Below are 15503 nucleotides of genomic sequence, written 5' to 3' on the forward strand. Positions count from 1 at the left end.
CAGGTTCTTTCTCAAACCTAATTTTGATTCTAATGGAATAATAGAATTATAAAGATTACGTTATTTTGTTTTATCAGAAATTTACGTTATTTTGTTTCTCCAAAATGAAAGAATAGATAGAGCACAAAATATGATAAAAAAAAAAAGAAAGAAAAGAATTGCAAGAACTATAGACGAAAGTAAAATTCTAAAAGTTGGAACATATTTTGAAAAAGTAATAACGACTTTTCGTTTTCTTCCTGAATTTAATCATACATTTTACTATCGGACTGTAATCGATTTACATATTTTTTCATTAAAAATCATGATTGCGCATTTTCACATAATTTACATAATCTTTCATTTGAAAATTCTGGGGTTCTGAAAATGCTCCTTTCATAATTCGATTGACTGAAAGAAATACTGAAAAACTGAATTAAAAATGATAAAAATTATTTTTACAATCAGCTATTATTATCGTATTATGTTTTCGTATTACGCATATTAATGTTAATATAACAAAAATTGATTATTAACCGAAAATATTTTTTGTTTTAGATGCACACCTTCTATATTTTTATAATGTATTTTTGTTATATAGAACTAAAAAAAGTTACTGCTTTGCACTATATATATTTCCTACAGGCATAATTCTTATAGATACAGCTTAATAATGTAAACTAAATAAGATTGAAAGTCATTTTATAACATTTTAAAATTCAAAAATAAAAAAAAAATAATAAATAAAAAAATTTTCTATTTAGTATGGCATGCAATTTTTCAATTAAATATCGTGCCATTTTTTTGTATTTAATAACCAAAATGCAAGTGTAAGAAAAAAGTAATAACAAAGCTAGTTATTGAAATAAAAAAGAATTATTTTAATCTTTAATAAAAATTAAAACGTCGTCATTAAATAAGTAGATATGTTTAAATAATAAAAAGGACATTTTGTTATATAAGTTACTTAAAACTACGAAAAGTTATTAGAATGAGGTAAAATTGAACAAAAATCAGTGTAATCTGTCGACAGTACTCAGCATTTTTTATTTATTTTTTATTTTTTTTTTATTTTGCAGGTTCAGCAGAGTAAATCTATTTTTTTAAAAAGTATCGGGAATTAAAGAAGATAATGTGGAAAATTAATTTTGAATTTAATTTGTAATTTAAAATAAATTAACGCGAAAGTTGTAATTATTTAGTTAAAATGTGTGTTTAAAAACTTTTTTTTTTTTACTTCTAGCTAAAGATGTTAAATAAATAGGTCTGTTTATTAATAATTAAATAATTAATATTCAATATAAATTCAATATGGCAATTCAGATATTTATCATCGCGCAGTGTAAATTTAAATCTGATTTGAACAGCTGACTCTTAACTAAAGGTTGCTTTGCAATATACATTTGAACTCACTAATAAATAAAACTCTTTTGATAAATGCATCACATCCTTCCGGTTCCGTATCTTTCACAGGTCACTTAAGGAATTCGCAATGGCATATCAGGAAATCTAATTTCCCTTCAATGAAAGATCGCTATGTTTTAAACACCGTTTAATAACAACTTTTCCTCCATTATGAAGCAATTTACGGAAAATTATCCTCCCCCTCTCGGGTATTCCGGCTGAAATCCTGTTATGAATAAAAGTTGCCGATGCACTAAGCAGTCGACCCCTCTCCGAAGGTGGTCTGGACCTGTTTCTTCACGCGCGTGTCATTGACTCGCCGCGCAGAGGATGGAAGGGTGACACACTAGAACAAAATGATTTCACTGAAAAAACAACAGTGGAATCATCGGTGATGATAAGGAAAATTTCTAGTAATTGAAAAAAAAATGACTTAAATTCTATAGTTGAGAAATTAAAAAATGAATTAAATCGAATATTTTTGAAAAAAGCTATGACGTAAAGGACTATTTAATGAAACAGCTATTCTGTTGTATTCTTGAAAACTAGTGAATGCATTAGTTGGATAAATGATATCATACAAATTAAAGATCTACTGATAATTTAAAATGGAATGGAAGGATGACTCATGTGAACAAAATGAAGATTTCACTTTGAAAACAACAGTGGAATCATGGGTGATGATGAGGAAAATTTCTAGTAATTGAAAAAAAAGTGAATTAAATACTATGGTCAAGGAATTAAAAAATGAATTTAACAGAATTTTTTGAAAAACAGCTATGACGTAAAAGACTATTTAATGAAACAGCTATTATGTTGAATTATTAAAACCAGTAAATGCATTGGTTGAATAAATAAAATCATGTAAATTAAAGATTTGCCGATAGTTTTAAATAGAATGGAAGGATGACTCATATGATCAAAATGCTGACTTCGCTGTAAAAACAACCGAGAAGTCATCGTTGATGGGGAGAAACATTTCTAGCAATTGAAAAAAAAGTGAATTGAATAAACGTTTAAGAAATAAAAAAAGTTATTTTTTGAAAAAACATCTATCACTTAAAGAACTATTTAATGAAGCAGCAATTCTAATGAGTTCTTAAAAGCTCGTGAATAAAATCTAGTGAGTGAATTGATCGAATGAATGAAATCATGTGAATTAAGGATCTACAGGTTGCTTTGAAACGAATGGAAAGGAGACATACAGAGGCGCAACATAATGATTTCACTTGAAGCCTGTAATGGCAGACGAAAAGAAACTGAGGATGAGCAATTCGGAGTGAAAATTTTTATGAACGAAGAAGAAACAACGTTTGAGGGATATATACTGATTTAAATAAATATTCCATCAAAATAATTATTTTCTAAATGCTTGTTAATAAAAGCATTCACTTTCAGGAACAAGCGGAAAAAAGTGCGCATGCTCAGTCATTGAAATGCATCACTATATGAAGAACAGTTCATCTGCTGTTAAAATTTTTCTGCCCATGCAATATTTTAATTAATTAATTCTTATCCTGCACTCTTAAAACTTTTGAAATTTTCTTAATCCAATAAGCAGGCTTATTATAAGTTAATTAACCTACTAAAATATGTAAAGGAAAGAAGTTTAGATTCTGTTTTTAATGAAATTATTACTTTGATTAAAAATTTTAGGCAATTAAAAAGACTAAATTAGGCAACATTAAAAAAGACTAAAATCTGTCTGAGATATTGTTTGAGTCAAGATATGGTTCTTGTATGATTTCAGGGAAGAAAACTTATTTTAAAAATACACTTTTATTTATCATCGCTTGTTTCATATTTATAACGATGAAATTTTGAAATCTGTTCTTCCTTCTCGCACTAGTGTACTAGAGGTTTGAAATTTTGTAGTACATTCATTTTCTTGCTAGCTGTCTGTCTGTTTTACTATCTTCAGAATTTAATTATCAGTTAATCTAATATTTTAATTAAATTTTGATTTCTTAGTAAAAGTGTCTGGTGATGGATTTGAGAACGATTCATTTCAAGATATCATTATAATAACCGCAATAATGAATTGAATATTAAAAATTAAAAGTTAAAAATAAATTGCATGTAAGTCCGAAATAATTAGAAAAAAATTGGACTTTTAGTACTCTAATAAAAGAGTGTTTTATCCACATAAGGACGAAAATTTGCGTCATTCAAATCCATTATCCATTAAAAGAAGATATAGCTGTTTTTAAAGGAAACTGTACTACATTTATGTTAAATGGGAGAGCGATATAAACAGTTTAAAGCTGGATAAACAATGCAACAATTCTGTTGGATGGCATATTTGATCCGTAAACAGATGCTACTGGCGAAAGCTAGATTCGGATTATAAACATTCTCTTCTAAACCGTTCGGCATATCAGTTACTCAGTTTTGTCAAGATAATAAAAACAATTAATAACAAAAAATAATGTTTTGTTGCTCTCGAATTATTAATTTCATTTAGCTTAATGATGTAAGAATAACAAGAATCATTAAAATGTGCGTGATAAGGTTCTTAACTTATTTCATTTCACTGTTTTCTTTTTACCACTTTTAAAATATACGCAGTAACCATTGTAAATGATTTATTATTTTTTTACATACATATCAATTTTATTCTCTGTTTATCTTCTGAATGTTTCCGAAATCAATAAAATATATATCCGTATTTGAAAGATCTTATTATATTTGATATCCTGATATTGTTAGAGATGTATTTGTTTTTGTCGCTTTAAAAATAAAAAGATCGATAAAACTAAAAAACTGTCTAGTAAAAGCGTTTCTATTTCGTACACTTCAAAATAAGCTTCTAAACAGATGAATTGTAGTGTTTTTTTTTTTTTTTTTATCTGAATGTGTACAATTTTTTTGTGAACGTATTCATTTCGTTTAACTTCCAAAGAAACTAGTTCCTCGGTCTTGACAATGCATCTTTTTTTTCTTATCAAAACATAAACATCCTGTTAAATTCATTGATTCGCGACTGTGAAAAAAAAATGAAATGAACCAACTCCTTTTAAAACAGCAAATCATAAATGTGAAAGAAAGAAACAATTCGAACCGTGAAAAACATTAGTTAATCTTTTAATTAGGAAACGTGTGACTTCAAAATGCCTCTTGGAATGCACTGGAATTGTGCCATCTGTTTTTATAGATGGTTAACTCTACTGTAGAGGGAGCGGCTATTAAGGTGTCTCTTGTTAAGCAGCTTCTGAGTGACACCAACGGATGTTTTGCTTCTAAACATCCTCGAAGGCAAGTCTCAGTGTCTCAAGTGAAAACGGAAAGGGTTGAAATCGTTTCCGTTGAATTGGCGGGATCGTTTCAATTTTACTTTTTAAATTGAGTGCTTTCGTGGAACTCGAGAGTTTTAAATTAACGTTTCTAGAACTTATTATTGCGTCTTCTGCTTTATCTTCTAAATTAGATTATTTTAAATTTGAGAGAACTGGTGGTATATTCGCGTACGTGGGTAAATATATGCCAAAAGAATAATGATTTATTACTATCTTTTTTAATAAAAATCTTTAAGTGAATTTTCATATTAGTGAGTATTTAAATAAAGTGATCTATCAATTATGTAGAAACGTTCACTAAATAAATTATTTAACCCTTTATTTGCCAAATTACTTTATCGTCAATTTTTCAAATTTATTTTTGAACCATTAGTTAAGTTTTGGTACAGAATAAAACCAAGAAAAAAAAAGAAGTTTTAAAATTAATTAAAGTAATTTAAATAATCTAATTAATTTAACTAATAACTGAAGATTTTAATGTTATTTTTAGTTAATATCTACTACCTTCTATTGGAAATACGTTCTTCATGTTCTTTCATATACAGTTAGAGAAAAGTCATATTGTGAATATATCAACCGGATTTAAACGATACTTTAAAGTACCGTCGGTAAATAAAAGGTTAAAATGTAGTGTTGAATTCTTTGAGATACAGGATGGCCATAAAATAACTTTCATTACTTGTAGGCATCTGTAACTGAAATTAATGATAGGTATGAAATCAAATTTCATATTTAGACTGTGAAATGCACGAGGAGGTGACCCCCCCCCCAAAAAAAAAAAAAAAAAAAAAAAAAAAACAGCAACCCGATATCGTGAGTGTGAAAGGCATGAAGAGAAAAAGCACTGAAATTTGGAAATAGAAATGAAATGAAATTTGGTCTCATTTCCATTTTCAATGATATTTGAAGTTTGGAAAATCCGAAAATGAAATATGGTTTCATTCTGTTCGTTAGTTTTCGCTGCAATATTCTGCAAACAGAGAAATTTATTTTACATCCACCCTGTATATTGTCTATTGAAGTCTTTTTAAAAATTCTTGCGATCTTGGAAACATATGTAGATTTTTGAAAGAGAGTATATTTTCCAAACTTAATGTTGCTCGACCATCAAAATATTTTGATTCTCTGTTGACATCGTGTTTATCGAATTAGAAATTCTGATAATAATGGATTTTGATAGTCTTCCTTAGATGTAGGTGCTTGTAATGTGCGTGTAGATATTCATTTTCGAATTACAAAAATATTACTAATTGTTCTAATGAACTAAATTTTAAACTATTAAATTCATAGATATTATGAAAAATACTGTAAGAAATTAGAATCTCTAAATTTGTTCACCTAAATTATTGCAAATAAAAAGAATACTTTAATAATCTTGACTATAGTTAATACTAAGCGAAAGTTCGATTTTTGCCGTTATCCATGTTGGTGGTTATTTAACAAGCCACCAACATGGATAATATTTGTTATTCGTTAACGAACCATAACATTATATTCGTTAACGAATTGCGAATGCTTCGCGAGCTTAGCGACGAGATACATATCACAATCTTATGTCTAAGCATTGATTATAATTAAGAAAGGGTTGAATCTCCATCCTTTTAAATATACATCTAATCAATAAGAATATATTAAAGGATGAAGTTTTCAAATTGAAATAGAAAGTCATTAATATGCATATTCATCAGTTTCGCTACCATCTCTTCCCTGAAATACTTTATACGTTGAAGCGCTGGTAAATTTGAAATAAGTAAGTGTATAAATATAAAGTTGTTGCCTCATTAATTCACTCTTGCTTGTTTCTACGTGATTTCAACTCTTTTAAGCTAATGTAATAAAGAAATGCCCCAGGCATCATCGTTGAATGACGGAATGTTACAGAAATCTGAGAGTTTTATGTTCGATGCTGTCAACAGTATGATAAATGGCCACAAATGATGAAAATATGAATTTAATACCGTATAAGCAGTAAAAGATAGTAATACTTAAAGTAAGTGTAAAGAATCTGTTATGAGCGGGTGAAAATGATTAATATTGTATCACATAATGAAACTAAGACTGGCACCATATCAAGAAGAAAGTCGAGTTGTTACAAAACCAAGAAACGAGAACTTCTTCTCCTATGGAAAATTTTCTTGTTATTTGCGAATTAGTAAGATTTTGTTTGAGAATATTTTAAATCTTGGCAGATATCTTGAATATTTCAGTATGACGATTTGCTCTCTGCTTCGGGTTAAATGCTGTCTATTTTCTACTGGAAATTAAGCGCTCTTGCAAGATAATACTTTTCTCAAGTCCTGAATAAATAGTACTTTGTTTAACGGACACTTAGTTGAATTCCCGAAAATGAAATTTTTATTCTGATTGAAATCCATCGAAATATCATTGAAGGAACTGTAAAGACATTTATCAACGGTTAATTTCGCTGAATTATGCACCATTTTCAAATATTTTAACATTACATAAATCCCTGAAATGCCCTTATCTCCTTATTGCGTCTATAAACCATTATGCGATTGCTATCGATTCGAGTTAGGTTTAGGGCAATTCAGTTTAACAATCTATTTAAACCGCGGTAGTCTTCTAATTTTTTTCCCAATAAAACTTTGTTCAATGTTTATTGCAGATCCCTTAAAAAGATTGGATGCCTTTGTAGATTATTTAAAGATTTTCTTGCTTTAAAACTAAGTTCTTCAGTAAAATGATTACTGATGCTAACCTTAACTGAAGTCGATTTAATTAATATCATACGAATGGATAATTTTAAATTTAAAAATAGTATACTGCTTGATATATGGCATTATATAGCATGCTTATATCGTAACAATAGATTATTAATATATTACATCCTGTGCCTAGTTTTATATAAGGAATTTCATACCACTCGACATTCCGAATAATATATATTAGGTAACTTCCCAGTAATTACTTAAATGTATAGAATATTCAAATAAAAGCTCTTTATAACGACTTATTGGATATATTCGAGCTTTGGCTTGCAGAAACAAAATATATTAAATCAAATGGATTTCATTTTTGGAATTCTGGATTTAAAAAAACAGACAAAAAAATAGATATCTATGTGCAGAACTTCACTGCGAACATAGTATTTTTTACTTGTATGGATTTTAGCATGACTTCATACAATTTGCACCAGCTTTATGTGTCTACAATTAAGGATAATATATATATATAATGGAACCGTTATTCTCTATGATGAAGGCTTTTGTTCTACAAAGTTCTTGAATGATTTAGTCTAAATATCTAGACTTTTCCAAAAATTCGCACAATTAATAATGACGGTATCTAATAAAAAATTCTATTGTTTTTTAAGAAATACTATTTTATTTGTAACTTGATGATATGTGCCATTTTAGCCATTTGCAATATACCGTAATTTCCTGCTTATAATTCACTATCTGAACTGATTCAATACCTGAAAAATGACATGAAAATCGTCACTATAATCGTTAGTTATAATCTGCCGCTGCAGATAATCTGCCGTATAACCGCGGATTATCTGCTGAAATATTCTTTGTCAGGGCTAAAAGATTATACGGTGCCGCGGATAATTACGGCATTTAAAAAATACTAAGTTCTAGTTTAAATTAAATGCATTTGAATACTTCGATTGTTTTCCCCCAAGATGTTCAATTAGAAAAGCTTCCAGGCGACTTAGTACGTTTTACACCCTTATGGATAGGCAGGTTGTCGTGGATGCAAGTAATATAACAATATAACCTGAAACAAGTTATATATATATATATATATATATATATATATATATATATATATATATATATATATATATATATATATATATATATATATATATATATATATCTGTTTCGTCGATTCTTCGATAGCGGAAAGTAATTTAGCTCTTTTGGCTGTATTATTATTAAAAAGATGAAAGACAATGTTCCACCGAAATTTGAACTCTTCGATAGCTTTTTTCAAAACCAAGAATGCTGATCAGTACGACAAAGAACGTACCCCACATCTGGAACCAGATCTTGGTTTGTTTAAGAAGCGAATCATAAATATAATAATCAATACAAACAACAATTTTTAAAAGAAATTATCAGTTTACTTCAAGATTTATACAAGATATTAGCCAAAGATCAAATTTCTTTAAACATACAAGGAATTTTCAAAAAAAAAAGTGCAGATATCTTGAAAGCACCAAGATAATTCCTGAAAGGCAATACATTTCCAAACTCTGGTGAGTTAGAGGAAAATAGCATCTAGGGCACAGAATCCTGAAATACACTTCAAAATTTATACAAAATATTAACATAAAAGCAGATTTTTACAAAAAACTAGTTTTTTTTTGTTGGAAAGTATAGATTTCTTCAGCATAGATTTCATGTCAGAAAGACAGTATGTTAGAAAGTTGCAAGTGCCAACTAGCATGTGAATTCAGGAAAAGTGATTATACATTCCAGTTTTTTTAAAAAATATATTATTAAGAGAGCAGATTTCTTTACATTACAAGACATTTTCCAGAAAATTCACATTTCCTCAAAATGCCAAAATACACAATAGAAACACTAATTCCATTGAAAAAAGACAAAATGCCATGGTAGCTGATCCAAAGAATGCTGTATTATTAAAATTGACGCAAGGTATTAACGAGAAAGTAAAAAAAAACAGCCATTTTCTCGAAAATATAGATTTTTTCGAATGTAAGATACACGCCAGAAAAACAGTATGCCTTCGAAGTTCGATGAGAAAATGGCAAGTGCCAACTAGTAAGTGAATTCAGGAAAAGTGATTATGCATTCCCGTTTTTAGCTCGATTTCTTCTGTCTCCAAAACGCAATACCGTCCGATTCCGCACGTGAAACGCTTGATAAGTCGTTGGAAGTTGCGTGAAAAGAGCTGGACTACTAAATCATTCAGAACCTTTCTTGGAGGAAAAGTAGTGCGATGAGTGAAATAACTTTTTTCCCCTTTAGGCGTATCTTTTTGCGGTAGAAGTCGTTGTGCAGTTTTCTTCCTTAATTTGCGTCAGTATTTGTTTGTTGCGTGTGTGTCTATTTTAGGTAAAAAGAAAGAGTCGTTTTCGTAGGAAGTAAAATATTCATAGACACGTCCTTATTCTTTTTCTCCTCGCCTCGAAAGAACTTTTCACTTCACCTGAAGAGAAACAGTTCTGTTAAGGTCATTACCGGTAAAGCAAGAACCGACCTTTTTCTGATTTTTAAGTAAAGAGAGCGAAAAATAAAAACATACTTTTTTAAAATGAGAAATATTTATTACTGCTACTACTGTATAAAACGTATACCAGCGAAACTAGCGAGTTCAAAAGCGCCACCAGAGGTTCAAATTTATTAGCAGTAACATGAAAAGAATACGAAATGGAAATACAGCATATGCAATTCATGATGAAAGCTTAGAAATAAAATGTGCCTACATGTAACATAAGTTATGGGACAAATTATCCAATTATTTGAAAATGGACTTCCAGCAAATGTTAGTTGTATTCTATGGTGTAAAATGTTCTTGCGAATGGTAATTTGGAGTTCTGACCAGTAAACTTAAAGATAATAAATTCCACAGAAGGTTGAATTAATTTTATATCCATCAAAATATTTCTTCTTTTGTAGCTTGCTGCTATTTAGCAGCAGTTTCTTGGAAGTGATGAGATTCTATTAAATATCCCATCAGAGAATTCCTTCTCTTTTTTTTTTTTTTTTCTGAAAGTGCCTCGTTTTTTCTCTGTTCTTAGGGTAATTAATCTGTCAGAAAATTTAATTATTTAATAGAAGGTTTCATCGAAAAAAAAACTGGCTACTTTGTTTTTTATTGTCTATTTAGTTTGCAAGAGTGAAAACGATTTTTTTTTCTTTTTTTCTTAAAAGAGAATTAATAAATTTCGTTGCTTTAAATAAAGTAATTACTTCAATCTTTTAACATATGCAGTGTTAGTAATTCTGTCCTTAAGCTATGTTATATTGACAAGATAAAAACACTAATAACTCGTTTAAATAGCAGTCTTCACGGTATATTAAACCTAAGTCAAAGTTCTTTTACCTATTGCAATCAAATATTATTAGTTTATAGCAATGTATAATATCCATCTTAAAATAGTTTTTCTCTATAAATGTTTTATAAACTAGCCTATATTTTGCATTTTTACTGACGGCAAATTTAAATATTTGAAGTCGCATCTTATAGGGATAAAAAATATCAAATCTAAAGTAGAGCAAGATTTGAGGCGTTGATGACCAGAGTGGACAAACGCATGATTTTAACTAAACTGAGCTAGGCATCGTATTTTGTAAACATTGAAAGTGAACCATTTGAAAAGTGCTCTTATCTAGTCCAATATCTGAAACTTTTGTTATCCACTTTAGTTTCGTAAGAAAGCCATTTCCGCATAATTTTTAGCTTAATTTTGCGAAAATCGTACAATTGTCTACTCATGGTCTCAACATCTCATATCAAAAACAAAAGAACCAGTCGTATAGTTTTTATGACTCTATACAAGTTTGGCTGTACATTTTACATCCTTATAGGATAATGTCATGTTTCATTTACTTGTTATAAAAATATAAATATTTTTTAATGATCTAATATTAATATAAATATTTTCCAATGATTTTCTATTTCTAATTTTGCAGACACATTCCTCGAAATGGTTCAAGTGGCCGAGAACAGCACCAATGCCTTGTTTTTGGATGTTTATCAATCCATCGAAGCCCAATCCCGAGTTCCTCTGGGTCAGCTGTTCGCTGACCTGTTGGCTTACATGAGTGGGAAGGAGGTGGACTTGGAAGAACGCGTCAACTCCTTTTTTGACTCCTTTTTCCCTGTTGCCTATCACCATTCGGTGAATTCCAATCAAAAAGATTTCAGCGAAACCTTTAAAGAGTGCTTGAGAGACGCCCAAGTGGAAATCCGGCCTTTTGGAGATTTATCAGAAAAGATTGCCTCGCAAATCAGCCGTTCCTTTGAAGCAGCTAGGACGTTCCTTGAAGCTTTGCAGTTGGGGCTCGAAGTGATCAATACAACAGAGCATATGGATTTCGGGCCAGAATGCAGCGAGGCCTTTGTTCGACTCACGTATTGCCCTCAGTGCCAAGGCTTTCTCCAAGCAAAACCATGTGCCGGTTTGTGCCTCAATGTGGTCCGAGGCTGTCTGGCCAGTGTCTCAGAATTGGATGACTCGTGGAGCGAATATGTGAGTGCATTGGAAAGACTCACTTCCGGAATGGTTGGCATTTACAACATCGAACATGTGTTAAGTACTCTAGATACTAAAATATCCGAAACGGTTTCGTACCTCATGGCAAATTCGGCTGAAATTACGAAAAGGGTAAGTGTAACCATTGCCATTTGTAATAAACTTATGTTGAACGAAATATATTTATTTGCATGTCTTACGTTACATGTTAATTAACCTCGTGACAGTTTTCAATCCGTTTTTGCGTAGCTTGCTAAAGATGTGCAAAACTGGGATTGAAAAATTCAACACCATAAAATGTTCATTAACTCTGATTATTAAAATTCTTTTGTGTAAATGCAGCAATTTTTATATGCTTTTAATTGTCCCTCATATGAGGTTTTAATTACTGTACACATTAGTTTGTCAAAAAAAACTTTTTTCTAGTTTACTAACGGAAAAATCTGAATAATATGTGAAGCAGCAAAAATAACTTTCATTCATTTGGAAAGATTGTTGTGCTAGATTTCGATTTTACTTCTCTAACTTTCGATCCTCATTGTCTTTTGCAGAATCACGGAACTTTAAAAAATTATGAAACTTTCACAATATTCATTAATGAATACCACCGTAGACAAAAATCGCTATATAAATATTTGACCGTTTCTACATTTGAACAATAGGCCTTTATTTGCAAACTATTCAACGCAAACAAAAATTGTAAACAGAACACGTTAAGTTTACTCTTTCTTTTTTCCATCACTGCATTGTTGGCTGAGATGTTTCGTGTCTCATTTGCATTCGCTTTCTATAACTGAAGAAACGGAATTGATTAATATTTTGAATTCGTAATTACAAAATTTTCTGCCAAAGGTTGGTAATTCACCATAATCTGAGCTTAGTAACACACAGGCGGAATATCGCAATCTTAAATTCTACTCCTAACTATGGCTAAGCTAGGAGCTCTTGTACTTACTAGAGTAAAAAGATCTCTGTTGTTTTAATAACTATAATCTTTCGAAAACAGACGTTTCAAATTATTGTGTATTGAAAATGTTAAATGTTATTACGAAATTTTGCCTAATTAATGTCTAGGTAAGAATGATTTTTGTTTATTTTTAGGCGCAGAGAATTATCATTATTTTAATTAATCTGGTAATTAGGGCACTAAACACGATATCATTATTTTAGGTAATGAAACTCTGTTTGTAAAAGGTGGTGGGGATGTATTTTATCAGTTGTTAACGTTTAGATTGAGTCTAGAAATTAAGTAACGCAACTTAAAACTCGCATCATATCGCTCCCTGCATTATTAGCAGAACATGCTCTTTGACTATTCACTACGATTCGACTTAGCTTATCAACTTTCTGTTTAAAATTGTACCAATTGCTTTAACATCGACGTCTTTAATCTGCGTTGTATTCATCCCAAATGTTCAAATCTATCGAAAGTGTTTTGGAGCGTGCCGGAATACAGGTTACGAGCCCAACGGAATTGCTCGTCATTAGTGATCAACCTAATTAATGTTGTTGTGGTAGAATGGGAAGCAACATTCAAAGCATAGTTGAAGACCTCTTTCAAAAGAGAATCTATGCAGGGAAGGCTTTTCAGTGAATATATTTCAAAGTAACTGTTTTCTGTGTGAAAATTTGTGCCCCAAATACTTCTGAGAATTCAGTATGTTGAAAATTCTATTGATATGTTTTATTTATAATGGTATAGCTTATTCGATTATATTTTTTAAGCAAATTTCCGAAATTATTTGATAAATAAATATATTTCAATGTCTTTCGAAGAAAAGTATAGAAGCAAAAGGAAATATTGAATAATAATTAAACTTAATTTGCCGTACATCGCCTCTTAAGAATTTCTACAAGTGCGAGATGTGACCTAATTCTATCTTTTGAAGAATTTTGCTGATTTTTACAATACTAATTATGGGAATTGTTTAAAAAATATTTTAGTTTAAAGCCAAACATTAATATTAATCAAGGTCACGGTGATCATGACTTCTCCTGATTTATCCTGATCATGACTTGTTTATCAATTAGGCAATTTTATCTCAAGCTGTACTGCGGCATTTCATTTGTAATTCAAAACGCAATACTAGAAAGGAGATAAGACGATCCTCTTATTATGCTTGAAAAAAAACCACCAGAATTTCTTTCGCATTTTAATGCAGATAAAAATACAATTTTTTAAACTTATATTTAATTTAAAATAAGATTTCCAACTTCCCTTTTTTCAGATTTATCTAATGAATAAATTTCTTTTAGTTTAAATTTTATACCATCTTCTCGAAGTTATCTCATTGCATAGACTGATATTTATGCGCTTTTGTATCTAGAAACGTGAGAATGCATTCGCATTGCTTTTTCATCAAGGACGTAGAAAAAACGGAATCGTATTGTGATCACGTAAAAATTTGTTAAATATTGAGCTTTTTTAGATTTAGGTAAATGATTATTCATGATATATATGATCCTTATTAGAATCACATTATAACATTTGCTTAGTAATCCTTAAGCAAGAATTTCTTCATTATTTCAAATATTTTGACAATTTTTCGTATAGATTTGTTGATGATTTAGTTAATGTTCTCTTCTTCTAAATTACAATTTACTGTCATTCTTAAAATCAATCAATAGTTTTTCTCGACAAAAAAAAAAAAAAAAAAAAAAAAAAAATCGAAAACTTCTTGGAATTGGATTTGCATTGCTAAAGTATTATTTGAATCGAAATTGGAAAGGAACATATGCCGCTCACGAGTATGGATTTTTTTTCCTCAGTTTATTATTTCAAAATATTCTAGGGCTACATTACAATGAGGATTTTGTGTTATAAATTTGATTTCGTTGAGAATTTAAAAAATTCTGATGGAAAGTTTAATGAATCGTTAACTAAGAAAACATTCTCTTCCATCTTCGTTTATGCAATCATTTTCAAAAAGCTCGGTTAAAAAATTAAAAAAACGGCTTTCTTTTTTAAATTTCTTGACTAAAAGCTATTGCATTACTTTGATATCACTGAACAAATATTGAATGAAATCATATATTTATAAATTTTCTGCAGAAAGAAAGAATATGAAGGAAATTTTCTAAAAAGCAGTACAAAAGTTAAGGAATAATTTGAAACTTAAAAAACAAAATGGGATTAATGATACTGGTATTAAACAGGACGATTTTGAATTCACTGACATTTATTTATTTTATTTTATTTTTACAATGTTAATTTTTTTTCTTTTTGCGTTAGCGCCGAAATTGCCTTCAAATTGGTTATTTATTAGCCTTAACAAAAAAAAATTGTAATTTGCTTTCAAAATCTTTAAATGTATTAAAAAACACGTCATCTGATACAAAGCATTCTTTGATTTGTATTACTCTCCATAATTTGCTCGGCTTCTGTAAATTGAGTGTTAATAAAACATGTCCTTCCTGTGTGGTTTTTAAATTATCCGCTATCCCGATAACAAACTAAATAGTACATCGTATTTTATCCACTAATATTATACTAAAATGCCGCTCAATAAAAGGCCGCTTTTGTATAGTTCACCTTTTGCTCGCTTTCTAAGAAATTCAATTGCAGTGGAAGCTACCACTAATTTCTCTTTAAATGTCTATTGAAAGTTAGAAAGACAGATGTTTATTTGAGC

At 29.7% G+C, this 15503-nt stretch overlaps 1 protein-coding gene across 1 annotated transcript in view; it reads left to right on the top strand.

The window, feature by feature from the left end:
• The window catches only part of LOC129958389 (glypican-5-like), a 116056-nt gene that overhangs the window by 33541 nt on the left and 67012 nt on the right, over window positions 1-15503 (top strand). Inside the window, exon 3 of the mRNA XM_056070855.1 lies at window positions 11309-12003. Coding sequence (XP_055926830.1) covers window positions 11309-12003 — 695 coding nt within the window. The remainder of the gene's footprint in view (window positions 1-11308; window positions 12004-15503) is intronic.

This window comes from Argiope bruennichi, chromosome X1 (assembly GCF_947563725.1).
Source record: "Argiope bruennichi chromosome X1, qqArgBrue1.1, whole genome shotgun sequence".
Lineage (NCBI taxonomy): Eukaryota > Metazoa > Arthropoda > Arachnida > Araneae > Araneidae > Argiope > Argiope bruennichi.